We start from the raw sequence: 17803 nt of genomic DNA, 5'->3' as shown, positions 1-17803 counted from the left end.
ATTTTTTTTTAAAAAAAGTGGTTTCTTATCCCCTGGCCACACGGAGGCCTCTTTGCAGAAGGCAGTTTATAAATATCATAATTTTAAACTTGCCAATGTTGAGGTCTTGAAGCTCGAGTGTAATTGACATTTGCAGTTTCCTTTTTTTTCCATACACTTTTGGCTCAAGAATGCCCCAGGGAGCACGTCAGATGCCTCACTTTCTCTAAAACGACGACTATTAGCCACAAAAGTGGCTCCAAAACCAGGTGGGTGCTAGAATCTGCTGCCTCTAGTAGGTCACTTGACCTGCTCTCCATCTCAGGGTAATCCATAGAACCTCTTGAATGAACAGAAGAAGGGAGCAATCCCTCTGTCTGATTGGACAGCCAGAGCAGCTTACTTAAGCCCAGTATTTAAGTTATACAAGTAGGGGGGGGAGAGTGGGAAGAGAGAGAGATGCAAACAAGCCACAAGTGGTAGGTAGGTAAGTAGGTGGATAGATAGATAGATAGATAGATAGATAGATAGATAGATAGATAGATATAGAGATTGATATAGGGACGTGGTGGCTCAGTGGGTTAGCACGCTGAGCTTGTTGATCGGCAGTTTGGCGGGTCGAATCCCGAGTGCCGCGTAACAGAGTGAGCGCCTGTCACTCGTTCCAGCTTCTGCCAACCTAGCAATTCGAAAGCACGTAAAAATGCAAGTAGAGAAATAGGAACCACTACGGTGGGAAGGTAACAGTGTTCCGTGCGCCTTTGGCGTCTAGTCATGCCGGCCACATGACCACGGAGACGTCCTCAGACAAGCGCTGGCTCTTCGGCTTTGAAATGGAAATGACTAGCATGCGTGCACCTTTACCTTTACCAATATATATAGATACAGATATATATAGATAGATAGATAGAGATAGATAGATGCAAACAAGCCATGATTAGTCTACTGCTACATATGGTATATATCTCAGCCCAGTGCAACATATTCACCCAGAGACGCACATCCACCCACATGCAAACAAGCTACCATCAGCCGAGTGCAACATACACATAGACACAACACACACTCACAGAGACTGAGAGACACCCACACAGGCAAAGAAGCCACCTCTCAAGGAACAGCTAATCTGCTTCATTCATCTGTTCTTTCACAGTGCATCCCTGAGTTTCAGCTTGATGGACAGCACCATCAACACCTCCTCCTCCTCCTCCTCCTCCTCCTCCTCTCTACTGGAGCCCAGGTACTCCCTGTCTGTGTCTGGACCGAGCAGCATCTTCCCTGCCTGAGCAGCTGCGGACAACCCTCTTCTCTTCTCCTGCCGCTGTTGCTGATGGCCGGAAAGGGGGGCAGCTGGAAACCTCTCCCCTTGCTCTTTATCCGGGAGAGGCAGCAAATGCCAGCGAAGTAAGGTGAGTGGAGTGAACAAGGGCTGCCTTGTTCACACACCCCTGGGAGAAATAATATGAATAAAATGGGAAGAATAAGGACTTTCTAAAATGTCTCTTCCCCCAAGTTATGTTCCATTGCTCCAACCACTTAGGTCTATTACAGAAGATTATTGTGGCTGTTTTGAGACGTCACGTAGAGAAGCTCTAAGCGAGAAGCTTTCTCAAAGTAGGATTACTATTAGAGATGTGAAACTTTTTAAAACAATGGCTCCCTCTAACGATGTTGTTTTTTTTTACCCACCCCAAAAGGGGAAGCGGTGCAACTTTCAGCTTATCCATCCAACTCCTGATTCAACCCACCTGTTTCATGGAATTGGTACACCTGCCCTCTGGGCTGGGTGTGTTTTAATGCACTCTGGAAGACATGGCTCTCTTTTGCAGTTAATTAGCTACAAAAGGCAGTAATGCAAACCACCCATCAGAGAGAGAGAGGGCAGGGAAGAATTGAACCAGAATGAAGGAAGCTATCTAAGGGGGAGGAAACAAACTCGGGTGCTTGGATTCACACAACATGCTAAGACGAGCTTGAACGAAGCCCCGGCTACAAAACTTAAGCCATTGTCTTTGTGTGTGGAATGAACCAGACATCTCATTAAAATACGTAATAGTTTGTTTGATCCTGACAGGTTATGTGAAGCCAGAGATTGTGCTTGGTTAACCAGGGTTTGGCTGTTTGCGTGAACACAGCCATGAAGAATAGTCTAACTTTAGCTTAGTCTATTTGTAGCTTGCATTTTGATCGCTTCCAGACTGGCAAATAGCGGCTCGTGTGATCAAATGAGGGTTCTCTAATTTTGAGGAGTCAGAGGGGAATCTTGAGTGCATATTTGGGGCGCTCTTGTGGAATGATGGCCAGAGTGGATGTGGCCAATCACAAAACAGCCATTTATTAAGAAGCAAAAAAAGAGAAAAAGTTCTGAACTTCTGCTCCCATGTTTATTTTCTAAGAATGCCCCAGCGGTATAAGGGGCCTCCTGGAACAATAACTAGGAAAACGGTTCATCCCTCAAGCTGAAGCTTTGTTCGGAGCACACTAGTTTGCCATTCATTTTTTTAAATGAAAGTCATCTTTTAAAAGCAAATTAGAGCCAGCAGGATGCTTGGCTAATACCCAGAAGCATCTTGGCATCTTGTTTTTCCTTTGGGTGTCACACTGGGATTCAGAAACCACAACGCTCGACAACAATTCCAAGTTCTCTCTTCCACCCGACTTTCAGAGAGAGAGAGAGAGAGAGAGAGAGAGAGAGAGAGAGAGAGAGAGAGAGAGGGAGGGAGGGAGGGAGGGAGGGAGGGAGGGAGGGAGGGAGGGAGGGAGAGGGAGAGAGAGTATTAAGTAGATTACTTGTGGATTTCTGCTTCCTTATACAGTTCTTATCCATCTTGGTCCATTTTATCTTAACTGAATCTTAATTTCTCTATTGCTTTAATGTTTTATGCTGCATTTTGACTGAATGATTATAAGACGCCTGTAGCCAGATGGGTGGCATTGGCAGATACATTTAATAAATAAATCTCTCATCAACGCTGACCTGTTGTGCATGGACACCTACCCTCAGTCCACGGGGAGTGGGGAAACAACCCTCATAGGCTGAATCTGTGGGTCCTAAATTCGGGAGGCGCGAGCTGTACCCATTTCCTCCTTGGAAAGTTGTGTAAATGCCTGCTGCATTCAGTGTACGCAGTCACAACAGCCTCTGGGGAGGGGGGAGGAATAAAAGGTGAAGGGGCTTATAGTGTTGGCACCTTCAGTGTTTGACCCTGGCTAGCAGGAGTCGCTGGTGGGCACAGCAATGCCAAAGGGCTTGAATGGGTCTTGGGAAGCCCAGGGATGTTGGAGGAGTCATCTTCAACTCACCTTTTTGGGGGAATTCCAACTATTGGGGTGTCTTAACTTGCTAAACCAAAGTTTATGGGAATACCCTCCATCGAGTGGGCTGACCCACAACTGAAGCCAATCCCTCAACCAGCCAAATCTTTTAGGATTGGCGGGTGATGGTAACAGAATAACAGAGGTGGAAGGCACCTTGGAGGTCTTCTAGTCCAACCCGCTCCTCAGGCAGGAAACCCTATGCCATTTCCGACAAATGGCTGTCCAGTCTCTTCTTAAAAGCCTCCAGTGTCGGAGCACCCACAACTTCTGGAGGCAGGTTGTTCCACTGATTAATTGTTCCCACTGTCAGGAAATTTCTCCTTAGTTCCAGGTTGCTTCTCTCCTTGACTAGTTTCCATCCGTTGCTTCTTGTCCTGCCTTCAGGCGCTTTGGAGAATAGCTTGACTCCCTCTTCTTTGGGGCATCCCCTGAGATATTGCAACACTGCTATCATGTCACCCCTCACCCTTCTCTTCGTTAAACTAGACATACCCAGTTCCTGCAACTGCTCTTCATACGTTCGAGCCTCCAGTCTCCTGATCATCTTTTTGTTGCTCTTCTCTGCACTCTTTCTAGAAAGAGTCCCCCCCCTTTTTTTAAAAAAAACAACACCAAAACTGGATGCAGTCTTCCAAGTGCGCGGTCTTCCCAAGGCGTTATCGAGTAAGAATCAAGATAGAGCTGGAAGGGACCTTGGAGGTCGTCTAGTCCAACCCCCCCTCCCATCCCCACCCCGCTCGAGAGGCAGACCTAGACCGTTTCAGACAGGTGGCTGTTCTTCCAGTCTCTTCTTAAAAACCTCAAGGGATGAAGCACCCACCACGTCTGAAGGCAAGCCGCTCCACTGGGTGGTGGGTAGCGGCACCCCCCCAACACACACACACACCTCCCCCCACCCCCTCCCCTCTTTTTTCCGCTGCGGGGGCGACGCTGCTCCAAGCAAGCGAGCCCCGCAGCGGCGCGGGTGCCGGAGCAGCTGGGCGCGCATCGATTAGCGCGGGGCTAATGGGTCTCGGCAGCTCCGCAACACGTGTACCGCCCTTCCCCGCCGCCTCGGGGCTCCCGCAAGCGCCGCTCCGCTCATCCCGATGCCTAATTATTAACCAGGCGGGCCAAGCGCGGAGGAAGGCAAACTCATTCGCCCGAGAGCTTGAGCCGCCGCTTTCCCTGCCCTGCGGTGGGCCGGAGGGAGCCAGCAGGTGGATGGATGGATGGATGGATGGGTGGATGGATGGATGGATGGATGGATGGATGGATGGATGGATGGCTGCTTTCACACGACGCGCCTGACCCCGAGTTACCGACATAAAATCACGCTGCGGGTTTGCAACCGGGAGCGATCGAACGAGACGGGTCCGCGCCATCCGCGGAAGGCCAAAGCCGTCCCGGTTGTGTGAAGGCGGCGGTTGCGTGTTTTAAAGAGGCCGGGGAATAGGCTCGTGGGAAACGTAGCCCGGTCCTGTTGGATGGTGCCGTTCGAGCCTCGTAATTCTGTACTGGGAGACACATGCTTCGATTGTCTTCCTCTTCTAAACGCACAACAGGAAAAAAAAGTATTACTATTACTATTAGTATTTTATACCTGGTGTAAAAGTACTGGTGTTCTAAATGTGAAGAGATTTGCATTTTCCTCCCCCCCCCCAAATGCCCAATTTACAAAATCTTCGTTCGTCTTTCAGATTTAAGCTGTGATTTAAATATTTTAACTAAGGTTTGCATCGAGAGAAACGGGGTTGGGGGGGGGGTCAGGCAAAGGTTCTGAATCAAAGCCAGAAGAATTAACAACACCGAGGCTTAGTAGGTCGTGTGAAGCCAACCGCCCAAAAAAGGAAGGAAAAAAAAAAAGCTTTCCGAAATTCTGATAGAAGCAGCCTGTATTTATTACTGGGCTGGTTTCTGTGTCTTTTCCAAGCTAGGCGTGAAACGCAGAGGGTGAAATGCAGAAGCGAAGCCCGAACCGCGAAGGGTTCTTCCACCGCTTGGGGAAAAAATAAATAAAAATCCACGGGTTTCTTGGGACTCGAAACGGCGGACTCTTTGGTTTGACGTCCTGCTGGGTGGATGTTCTCCACTCTGCCAAGCTCAGTGCTGGAATTGAAACTTGCAAGTTCATCCACCAACTTCCTCCCTGTTGCCAAAAGGGTAATAAAAGTGGTGTGTGGTTAAGGAGGTGTGTTAGTTGTGGGTTTCGCAGAGCCAGTAAGAAAATAATAATAATAATAATAATAATAATAATAATAATAATAATAATAATAATAATAATAATAATAATTAATAATAATAAATAATAATAAAAACATTGGAGGTTTGCTTCACGTCCAGGCAGATGAGAATGGGCTTCAGTTTTTAGGCAGCGGAACAAGATTATTATTTTTTTAAACAAAACAAAACAAAAACAACAACTGGCAAATATAGCCATTGGTCTGTTTTTCTTTTTTCTTTTTTCTTTCCTATAAAATCATTTTATAGATTTTTTTTTAAAAAAAACAAACAAACATAAATCACTTAATAATTGGTGAACAGTGTGTTGTCTGGGCTACCCTTGTAAAACAATCATTAAACAATTCATTTCTGGAATCCATATTCCACACAATAATTTTAGTGGGTTTCCTCTTTCCCCAAAATATCCTCTTTTGGAAACATCGAATTAATACAATTCTTATTGTTTTGGTAAATTACAATGAAATATATTTTTCCCCAATATTCCTAAAAATAATAATCATATCAGTATAATATTTCTTTTCTGATCAGTCATTCTGGTTGCCTTATCATAGATCCTGCTACAATCCTTATTTTAGTTTATTTCTCCCACTAGCATTGGTCCATTTTTCTTATTTCCTTCTAGCTAAGGTGCTTTTTGAGCAACATCTGAAACTTGCCCCTCCAACCAGTGGTGGGATCCAGCCGGTTCGCACCACTTCGGCAGAACCGGTAGCTAATTTTTTCTTGTCCAGGCCCAGAATGGACTTCCAGAAGCGGCATCCACACAGAGAACTGGTTGTTCACCTATTTGAATCCCACTACTCCTTCCTTCCTTCCTTCCTTCCTTCCTTCCTTCCTTCCTTCCTTCCTTCCTTCCTTCCTCCCTCCCTCCCTCCCTCCCTCCCTCCCTCCCTGTGGTGGGATTCAGCTGGTTTGCACCACTTCTGAAGAACCGGTAGCTAATTTTTTCTTGCCCAGGCCCAGAATGGACTTCTGGAAGCGGCATCCATACAGAGAACCGGTTGTTCACCTATTTGAATCCCCACTACTACCCCCAACACATACACTCACGGGGGGGGGGAGGAGAGAGGGGGAGAGAGAGAGAGAGAGAGAGAGAGAGAGAGAGAGAGAGAGAGAGAGAGAGAGAGAGAGAGAGAGAGAGAGAGAGAGCGTTCCCCTTCCAACCGTCCCCAATAAATCCAAGCCAGTTGTAACCAAACAACCCCATTTGAAGCAGCAGGGTTGCATAACAGGTTGGCATTAATATGCGGACTTGCCAGCAAGCAACAAGCAAGTACTAGAAGGGATGAACATCCTGCTGGTTTTATGTTTTCAGCTCCAAAATGCCCAGTGCTGGACTGAAACTTAACTTCAGTCATCAACCAGCTTCCCCTCTGTTGCCAAAAGGGTAATCACACACTTCTAAGCCCTGAATGTGATTGCCAGTTGCAAAAGCAAAGGCTAGCTAGGGAACTGGCTGGCTGTTGAGGAATGCACGATCTGCCTGAGGTTTTCTGATGAAGCAGATCACTGGGCTGGAGACCAGATCCTCTTGCCGAAGGGTTTTGAAAGCAGGCCAAGCCCGGGAGAGCTGCACGTTGTCTATCCCTGGTCAAACAGATCTTAGAAAACTTGGACACGAATGAATACACTCTCCCTTACAAATTCTCTTTGGCCCAGTCCACTCATATTTCACACTTTCCCTGCTCAATGTTTTTCCCCCCCTCCCCGCTGGCCAAGTTGCAGACTTGGGAAACTAAATCCCCAACCAGCTGTTCTCAATCGTCCTGGTTATGGCTGTCCCAAAGGTGCTTTTTCAAAAAGCAACTGGACTGTCTTGGTGTGGTGTTTTTTTTCCCTTGAAAAGGAAAAGGAAAAGTTTCCAAGGAAGAAAACTGAAGAAGCTTTTTTGGATGAGAAACGAAACGTTTTCAAGGTGGGGGGGGGGAAACACCCTAAGAAAATCCAGTTGCCTTTTGAAAAAAGCACCTTTGGGTAAAATTTTTTTTATTTATTTTTATTACATTTATATCCCGCCCTTCTCCGAAGACTCAGGGCGGCTTACAAGCTTAGCAGTAGCCTTCATTCTATGTATATGCCTGCTTATTAGGGCTTTCATACACCCCCCAAGCGGCATTATTACAAAGTCAGCTTAATTGCCCCCAACAATCTGGGTCCTCATTTTACCTACCTGGGAAGGATGGAAGGCTGAGTCAACCTTGAGCCTGGTGGGACGCGAACCTGCACTAATTGCAGGCAGCTGGTGTTACTTAAGGAGGCATTAGCCCACTGCTCCACCAAGGCTCCCCATCCTGTTTTCGTTGGTTTATTCAGATCTAACCCGTGAATAAGCAACCATTCTAATAGCACTAATAGAAGCTAGACTTATATACTGCTTCACAGCCCTCTCTAAGCCAGGGCTTTTCAACCTTTTCACCCACTGTACCACTTTTAGGATAGGGCAGCATCCGAGGACCACCAGTCGCCTAGCAAGATGTCAAAAACGATGACCAAAAAAATTAAAAAAAATAAGGAAAGTGATGAAGTACAGGTAGTCCTCGACTTACAACAGTTCGCTTAGTGACTGTTTGAAGTTACAATGGCAGTGGAAAAAGTGCCCCCCAAGCCACAGCCGAGCAAGACACCTGCCTGCCTGCCCGCCCGGCGGCACTCTTCCTCCTGTCCGAGGTTTTCATTCTTGTGAGCATTTTTGTTGAGGATTGACAGCGAGTATGGGGTGGGGGGGTGTTTGGTTTTTATTCCCTCCCCCCATCTGCTGGGTGGTTGCAGCAAGGTTTGGTCACTTCACATGACCCTGGGACACTGTGACCGTCGTAAATATGAATCAGTTGCCAAGCATCTGAATGTAAATCACAAGACCCTGGAGATGCTGCAACATTCCAGTTGATCGGTGCTTCTTCTGGGCTCAGCAGAAGCGCCAGGATCAGCGCAGAGCTCCAGCTGGAACCTGGCGCTGATCCTGGCGCTTCCACTGAGCCCTGACAGTCCCAAAGAAGCGCTGATCCTGGGGCTTCTGCTGAGCCCTGACAGCCCTGCAGCTCCAGCCGTCTCTCGCTCAGGCTTGTGCGGTGCTGCCACCAGTTCAGCTCATTCCCCTCCTCCGCTACCACTTCTCTAGGATGGCCGCGTACCACCTGCCAGGTGCCAATGTACCACAGGTGGTACCCGTACCACTGGTTGAAAAGCCCTGCTCTATGCAGCTTACAGAGCCAGCCTATTGACCCCAACTATCTGGGTCCTCATTTTAGTGACCTTGGAAGGATGGAAGGCTGAGTAAACCTGGAGGCCGTCAGGATCGTACTCCTGGCTGTGGGCAGAGTCAGCCTGCAATACTGCATTCCAATCACTGCGCCACCACCACCACCACCAAATTTCTTTGGCCTTAAGGCTGCGTAACTCTGAATGCAATCCATTGGAAAATTCCCCCTCGGCATTGCCAAGAATGGAAGTCCATCAAAACATTGATGGTGTTCAGGATGACTATGTTTTGCTGGCTGGATCTGCCCATATCCCTTTCTGACGCTCTTTGGAACACACACACAGACACACACCTATTCAGCTTGGAGAGGTTACATCCTGAACCTGCTTGGTGGCTCAGCTTGCAGCACTTGGCAACCCTTCTCGTATCACTTGGCAACCGAGCCCCCCGTGCAACCCCATGGCAACTTTCTAGCTTTGAATAGAAGCTCATCCATGGATGTTCTTGCGTCTCTCTGCCAATATTTCTCACAATGTCAGATAGTAATATTGTAACCAGAGCAACAGAGATCTGCCCTTGAAAAGTTCCAGTACCGAGATAGGAAGAGGGGAAAATACTGATGATTGGGGGCAATGGGTGTAGTACAGGAGGTGGGTTTCAGCTTAGCTAAGAGCACACACTAGGAGAGGAAAATTGAGGAACACAGACATTTTCCATTTCATCCAGTCTTCAGCTACAGGCTGAAGATGCTGACAGCCCTCTGGTTTTCTATTCTAATTGCTGACTTTCTCCTCCCCTGCCCTGTATATTGAACTGATTGATGTTTGTATCTGTGGGAGAGAACTTCTCCTAAACTCATGGTTTGCTTAACCCTAGTTGGGGTAAAATTCGGCTGGGCTTGCCCAGCGCACCAGCTGAAAACTGGGTTGCAAACCATGATGGGCTAATTGGTGGCTTTCACAAGTCACAACTCGGTGAAACCCCAATCCACCATGGGATGGCTTAGTGCAACCCATAAAACCTGCCCGATCAGGGAAAGTTACCACGAGGACAGCTAAGCTTCCTTGCAATTCTTTTAGATCCCAGTTTGCTCCCCACTGGCTGCCAGTGTAGGACCCAAGTGTGATTCTCATATGACTTAACATAGCTCTCATCATTTTGTTTGGCATCTGTTGCTCACTGAATAGGCACGGATAGGAACTGAGAGGAGCTGGACCTGGCTAGAACTTAGAGGGATCACTAGGAAATTTTGGGACTATCAGCTAAACTGGGACGTCGATAAACTATCCTGGAAAATGGCAAGGTCAAATGTAGTCCATGTTGTTACCCGGAACGCAGTCCAACAAGGATACGATACTTCTTTCCTTTTATTATAGCTTTGCTCCTCTTTATTGCAACGTAGATCTTGTCCAAGTAAGAGATCATATCTGATTTTATTTCACAATTAGTTCCACAGAGCTTCCTGTTCAAGGAAGCTACCCACGCTTACGCTACTCATGGTGCTTACATTGTATCACAGTTTGTCCTCTGAAGATACAACGTAAGCAATTCATAGCCTTCCAGATGAGGTTAGATTGCAATTTAGGAGCACCACTATAGCATAGCGCTTTGTTAAGTGATGTCCTTTGTTAAGTGATGTCTCTTAACCTTGGCAACTTTTAAGATGTGTGGATTTCAACTCCCAGAATTCCTCAACCAACACTCAGAGCTCTGGGAGTTGAAGTCCACATGACAAGGGATGAAGAAATCAGATGATCCAGGCAGTTCAAATGGGTATCAAGATTTATTGCAAGCTTCAGCCCTGTACTAGTACAAACTACTAAGGGTCAAAGCAAATTCAAAGGAATTCAAGGTGGGCCCTAGTTTAGATCTCTTGTGGGCATGAAGGGATTCACGACTGATGACACGTTTGACCCCTCCCTCAGGCTCATCCTGGTTATCTCCTACACTACATGTCTTAAAGTTGCCAAGGGTGAGAAACATTCATTGAACCAGAGATCATGCAGTTACACTGACCAGTCACCCTTTCTCAGCTTAGTTGGGATAAAAGATAGAGTTCCCAAAGAAAAGGCAGGCTATGGATGCAACGCATTGGCCATTCTGGGGATATTGGGAGCTTCAGCAGCTAGAGGCATTGCCCAGACCTAAATCCTACAATTTCCTAGGTCAAATGCTAGACTTTGTGTTCTTCAGGATAAGACTCCATTGTATCGTCCATGAGCTGGGATAAGCTTAGTTGCATTTTTCTGATGCAGTACAATTTTAATAGTTAATAGTGCAAGGGGTGGGATATTACCATCAATAACTTTGTGGCCCTTGGGGATAATTTGCTTTTTGGTAAAAATGTGGTCCCTTGCAAACAAATTGCATTGCCTGGTCTGGATAATGAATAATCGTGGATCTTCTGCCTTGTTCTTATCTCTTTGACAGGGAGATGTCAACAAACCTGGGTGCCAATGGTTCCTCCTCCCAAGTGCTCGTGGAGGAAAACCCTGTGCGGGACAGCATAAAGATTATCACAGGGGTGATTTTTAGCTTCATCTTTCTGGCTGGTGTGACTGGGAATGGGGTAGTCCTGTGGGTCACCGGTTGGAAGCTGCGATGGACCTCCAACACCGTCTGGTTCTTCAACCTGGCCTTAGCTGACTTGGCATCCACCTCCCTCATCCTGGTCACGGTGCTCAACTTGGCTCTTGACCTGCATTGGCCTTTTGGCTCTGTGGCTTGCAAAGTGGCCAATTGCCTGTTTGGGCTTAGCGTGTGTAGCGGTGTGCTGTTACTCAGCTCCATCAGTGTGGATCGCTGTGTGCTGGTGGTGGCTCCCGTCTGGTGCCAGAACTACCGCACCCCACGGCTCACCTGGGCAGCTTGTGGATGCCTTTGGCTGCTGTCGTTGGCCTTCTTCGTCCCCAGCTCCTACTTCTTCACCCAGGTCTCTGTGGATAACCATAATCGGAGCTCTTGCAACAACCTGGACATCTTTCAGGACTGGCAGCAAGCCGAAGTCCTCACCATTTGCATTTTTCTCTATCAGTTCCTTCTCCCCTTACTGGTGATCTCCATTTCCTACACAATCCTGGTGGTGACCATGCGGAAGAAGAAGCTGAACAAGTCCAGCAAACCCTTCCTGGTGGTCACCAGGGTGGTGTTCTGCTTCTTCCTCTGTTGGCTCCCTTATCATGCTTTGGCTCTGGCCAGGATCTCCATGGATCTTGTGCCCGAAAGCATGCGGCTGGTAGCCATTCCCCTCTCCAAGTGTCTGGCCTTGTTCAACAGTTGCATCAACCCTCTGCTTTATGTCTTTGTAGGGCAAGAATTCCAGGATGCCGTCAGGAGATCCTTGCTGCAGGTCTTCAAGACCGCTTTTGAGGAAGCGCCTCTGGCTGGCAACCTCTGAGAGATGTGTCACCAGGAAAGCTAGTCTCTCGGGATTTCACCAGCAGAAGAGGGCGTTCTCAAACCATTGGGTCTCTCTCTCTCTCTCTCTCTCTCTCTCTCTCTCTCTCTCTCTCTCTGTGTGTGTGTGTGTGTGTGTTTGTGTGTGGAGAGAGAGAGAGAGAAAGAATGAGAATATCTCAAGGACTAAAAACTAGAGGATTTTTTTTAAAAAAAAGGAAAGCAGAAGAGATGCAAAAATTATGAGATAGTTAGTGCACTATCTTTGTGCAATGTAAGCATAGAATTGCTGGGTTGGCTGTGGATCTCTCCATTTTTGTCAATTTTCGCTCCCTCCTTTTTCCTGTAGTAAGTATAGCCAATCTTACCTGTCTCTGCTCAAACCTCAGTCCCCTCTGAGCTCAGTGTGTGTGGGGGGGGGGAATTTACACTTCAATGAAAAAGATTGCTGCCTTACTTAAGCTAGTAAGGTTGTGCATCTGGTGTGTTTATCAGCTTGACTGCTCCGTTTTTTCAACTTGCAGCAGCTTGTGGAGAAGCAATCCTGCTTACCGGTGTCCAGATGTTCTCGCCTCCAAATGTTTTGGGTCAGGCCAGAGACTCCTTTGGAAACTGGGGTGTGTGGGGGGGAGGGGGGGAAGGAACTGGACCAGTTCCCTACCTCCCTGCCTCAAAATGTAAAATCACTGTAAGAGCAAAATCTGCAGGAAAAAGTAAAATAAAATCCTACTGCTCAGTGTATTTCTGTCATGGAGGCTGGTAGCTGGCTTCCTGGTTACCTTTTCAAGATTTCATCCTATTCCAGTGTTTCTCAACCTTGACAACCTAAAATGGGTGGACTTCAACTCCCAGAATTCTTCAGTCAGCCATGCTGGCTGGGGAATTTTGGGAGTTGAAGTCCATTCATCTTCAAGTAGCTAAGGTTGAGAAACACTGTCCTAGTCTATGCATTCTTTCCTTCCCCCCACTTTCCATTTTCCTTGTAAAAATACAGTTTTTTCCCCTCAAGCTGAGCCTGGCTCTTGGTGGCATACAGACATCAAGGCTGTTTTCTGGGCGTTAGATGGAAAAGGTTGACTGCTGCTTTTACTGGAGAATTGTTATTTTGACCTCCCAGTATAGCTAATAACCCTGAGATTCCTATACATAATAGCGTTTCTCATTCTCAGCAACTGTTAGAATGTGTGGACTTCAATTTCCAGAAGTCCCCAGTCAGCTGGGGAATTCGGGAAGTTGAAGTCCACACAAATTAACCTTCCCGAATTTTAAAAACACTGATTTGGTGTGATGTCAGAGCTTTGGAACTGTAATCAGAGCCCAAGGAATTGTTTAAAAAATTTAAATAGTCCCATTTTTTAAATCTAAGTAATGAAAAAGCATCTCTTTTCTGGGGATTCTCTTTTTCTGGGCACCTCTTTTGTCTTACGTAGCATTAGGATGATTTTTCTTTTTTTCTTTTTTTCAAAGTCCATTGCAGGGTTTCTGTGTCTGCACCCGTGGGGACTTTTTAAACTACTTTTAATTAATCACTTCTGTCCATTAAAATAGGAACCTGTGCTTTGCACTTGAGTAATTCTTCAGGGGGAAACCAAGGTATAGACTGTGAGTTATTTTGAAGGAAGTTCTCTAAGAAGGCTTGAGTCCATGACATTATTTAATCAGAAACATGGTTCCATCTACCACAAAGAAGAGGGAACCAAGCTATTCTCCAGAGCACCTGAAAGCAGGACAAGAAGCAACGGATGGAAACTAGTCAAGGAGAGAAGCAACCTGGAACTAAGGAGAAACTTCCTGACAACTAACCAGTGGAACAACCTGCCTCCAGAAGTGGTGAATGCTCCAACACTGGAGGTTTTTAAGAAGAGACTGGACAGCCATTTGCCTGAAATGGTATAAGGTTTCCTGCCTGAGCAGGGGGTTGGACAAGATGACCTCCAAGGTCCCTTCCAACATTATCATTATTATTATTATTAATTATTATTATTATTATTATTATTATTATTATTATTATTATTGTTATTGTTATTATTATTATTATCATCAAGGAAAACTTGCTCACCTTCTGAGTTAGCTTTCAGATAGGGTTGTATTCCTGAAATGGTCAACACTTAAGATAAATTAAGAGGATCCTCACATCACTCTCATCACTGAAAACAGCAGGCCCTCTTTGTTTCTTGGCTAGTACTCGCAAAAGCTCTCTGTTCCTGACATGTTTTTGCTTGTAAAGATCACCATCGAGAAGCATACTGTACCTTCCCTACCTTTATCCCATCCTTCATAATGTCCTGGGGTGAATAATAGCCACTGTTAATTTAATTCACTGAAAAGCAAAGAGTGGCCTTTCTCTAGAATGGCTAGGACAATCTCCTGCTTTTAAGTGACCATCTAAAGACCACCACCACCCAAAAATCAATCGTCCCAACTCTTTTTATTTTGTGTAGGGCATGGGGTAAGGGATGGGGGAGGAGGGGGAAAAGTTCTACCTTTCTAATTTTCTTCTTGGAGAAAAAACAAACACTCATTCCATTACCAAGGTTAGGTAGCCTGTTCTTCAGGCTAGAGAAGTAAGATTGGAGAGGCAAATGTGACTCACCCACTAAAAAGAGAAGAACCTCAAGTTTGGTCATGGGTTGTCTGGATTTTCAGCTGCAGAGAGACTTCAAGACCATTTCTAAGAGCCTTGGTGGAGCATTGGGCTGATGCCTCCTTAAGTAACACCAGCTGCCTGCAATTAGTGCAGGTTCGCATCCCACCAGGCTCAAGGTTGACTCAGCCTTCCATCCTTCCGAGGTAGGTAAAATGAGGACTCAGATTGTTGGGGGCAATTAAGCTGACTTTGTAATAATGCTGCTTGGGGTGTGTGTGAAAGCCCTAATAAGCAGGCATATACATAGAATGAAGGCTACTGCTAAGCTTGTAAGCCGCCCTGAGTCTTCGGAGAAGGGCGGGATATAAATGGAATTAAAATAAAAAAAATTAAAAAAAATTATGGTCTAGAAAGATGGAGAGCCATCTTTGCAGAGCTTTAAAGAAGAGTATTTGCTTTCTGGATGGCTACAGACCTCACTCTCTCCATTCTATTTTGTGTCTGATTCCAAGTGAGTCATTCATATCCCTTACTTCAGATCAAGTTTCCTACTGGGGAACAAAATGGAACTTTACCAGTGTGCAAAACTAAAACGAAAAGTTGGATTGTGCAAGAAAACTAATTCCAACTAACTAGCAGCCAAACTTGGTTAATGATACCAGGATGTCTCAAATGATGCTCTTGTCTCTGGACTGTTTCAGCAAAATGTGGCTAGCTTTCCATATTTTGCATCAAGCAAGGATTCAAGCTAAAAATTGCCTATTCTTTGGTCCCTGGACTGATTGTGGTGCAGGAGGAAGCATAAAACAGATGATCTGCTGCTTAAGATAACAAAACTTAAGAGATGGGGAACCAATCTAGGGACCCTCTCCTGCCACCATCAAACTCCTACCACATCTTACATCCTAATGTGCTTGGGGATGAACCACATGCATTTTTAGAAAAAGAAGGCCCATTAACTTTTAAAAGCTTGTGTTTTCCCACCGTTTTTGCCCAGCATGTAAAGCTTTTGTTATAATCGCATTATGTTTTCCTATGTTGTCTGAATTCAATCTGTTAATTTACACAGCTCGACGTATCGCGTAAGTGCAAGATGTGTTTAGTTGCTAGGTTCAGCATAGCTTTAACTGTAAAATCAAGTCACTTTTTGGGGGGTTGTCTTGACATTTTTATACTTTTCTCAGCGTAGCCGAGAACACTTCAGCACACTGCTTGAAGGTAGAGTTGAGGCTCATCTTAATAGTGTATCTCACCCATCCTCTGTCTGGAGGATCAAGTGGTACACCCCCCCCTGCCAAATGCCTGTCCTGTTACTACAATTGCCATAAGCCCCTGGAGGCAGCGAGGCACCAGGCGAGGCACCAGGCGTTTTATGACGGACTGGGACAATCTTTCGCTCATCATCTCCATACCGCAGTGCCCCCCCCAAGAGGAGGAGTGAGGAATAACCATCCTCTGATGTAAATTTGTCGTCAGAGCCGGTTCTAGAGAGGCACAATGTTCTCTGCAATGCAAAAATCCTTTGATTAGCCCAGCGGCTGCCAATTGCACAGGATGGAACAAAGGACAGTCATTTTGTAGTAGAATCACCATTTGCAGCTGAATCAGAGAAGCAGGACGATTAAAAAACAACAGCAGCAACAACAACAAAAAAAAACAACCTAGCACAGCAGTGAAGCTTTTTGAGTATGGGTAGAAAGCTGCTGGAAAAGCAAAAAGCAAAACTTATTTTCTTCATTAAAAAAAGGCATACACAATCTTATATTTGTAAGATGGACAGCTTGTAGACTAGTCTCCCATCTCCAGATACGGGCGGTGATGGGGACACACACCCACCCACCCACAGTAATGTTTTTTTTTAAATTCAAGGGCAGAAAACGCTTTAGATCTCTTTTGGTATTCTGGCCTCAACCTCAGGAAAACAGGTCCATGGGGAAACCACTAGATACTTGCTGCTTCAAATTAGGCCGTGGGGTTAAACAGCAGTCAAAATACTGGTCAAATTATATCCCTTTCTAGTTTTTCGACCTGCAGCCAAGGATGATCAGTAGGCCAGCTTGTGGTCCTTCTCAAAAAAAAAAAAAAAAAAAAAAAAGACCTAAGTGTTCCTTTAATGCTGTATTTCTCAACCTGCACTGCTTGAAGGTATATGGATTTCAATTCCAGGAATTCTTGTTGGTTGGGGAACTCTGGGAGTTGAAGTCATCGTCAAGTGGCCAAGGTTGAGAAACACTGGTTTAACGGTTGTAGATGGTCCTGAGGGGGAAACTCAGGCGTTGCGAGTGCAAACCTTTGCAGTTAGAAAACTGGCTATAAATTGCTAAGCTTGGATATGTGTGTGTATGGGTGGGTATTTCTCTTGGAAAATGTCTGCTTGCTTTGAATTACGCTGTTTGTATATTTATAAATAAAGCAAGTGGGATAAAGACACGGCAAATCTCCTATGCCTTCCCATCTAGAAAAAAGAAAGAAGTTTGGAATGGGTGATGGGGTCCTCTTTAATATCATTTCTTGAATTAAAATATCCCCAGGCGTTGGGACTGTTGACCCTGAAACCTTTTGTTTTCCACACTGGTCATCAAAGCAACACAAGTAAGGGTTCTGCGCACACAAGTCAAGATCAGTTCTAGGCAAAACCCCAGATCCATTACAAAAAGCACCAGAACTGGTTTGATTCAAGACCACGTTGACAGTGGCGCACTAATTTTCATTGGGAACTCTTAAGCCCCAGCCATTAAAAAAGAAATTCTGTGCCATTTTCTTCAGGAGCCAATCCTGCTTCCCACCTTCTCATCAGCCCAGCTGTTTAAGTAGAGTTAATTTTAACAACAGATTTTGATAAATTAAGGCCAAGTACGTAAAAGGCTAGTTCCTTTCATTGTAGCAAATGACAGAACGAATGAAACATGCAGGATGTTTTTTTTTTGTTTGCCAAAAGCATGATTAGAATAGGAAAAAAAAGCAGGCAGGATAAATGGAGGAGGGCAGTGAGGCATAAAAGATGTGACTGAAATCTTTTCACAAGCCGAAGGAACTGATCCAGCTCCCAAGCAGCTCAGCTATCCTCCCAAGGTAGGGTGTCTCAACCTTGGTCCCTTTCG

The 17803-nt window shown here is 45.7% G+C and overlaps 1 protein-coding gene across 1 annotated transcript; it reads left to right on the top strand.

Annotated features, from left to right (window-relative positions):
• Nucleotides 1-11153: 11153 nt before the first annotated feature.
• LOC310644756 (chemerin-like receptor 1) lies at nucleotides 11154-12116 on the top strand (the record flags this gene model as incomplete). The annotated part of the gene is made up of 1 exon (XM_083370058.1): nucleotides 11154-12116. One exon carries the CDS (start codon nucleotides 11154-11156, stop codon nucleotides 12114-12116), a length of 963 nt encoding a protein of 320 aa, XP_083226184.1.
• Between the last annotated feature and the right edge of the window lie 5687 nt (nucleotides 12117-17803).

This window comes from Vipera ursinii (assembly GCF_947247035.1).
Source record: "Vipera ursinii genome assembly, chromosome: 9".
In the NCBI taxonomy this organism is placed as follows: Eukaryota; Metazoa; Chordata; class Lepidosauria; order Squamata; family Viperidae; genus Vipera; species Vipera ursinii.
This window is presented reverse-complemented; position numbering and strand designations above follow the sequence as displayed.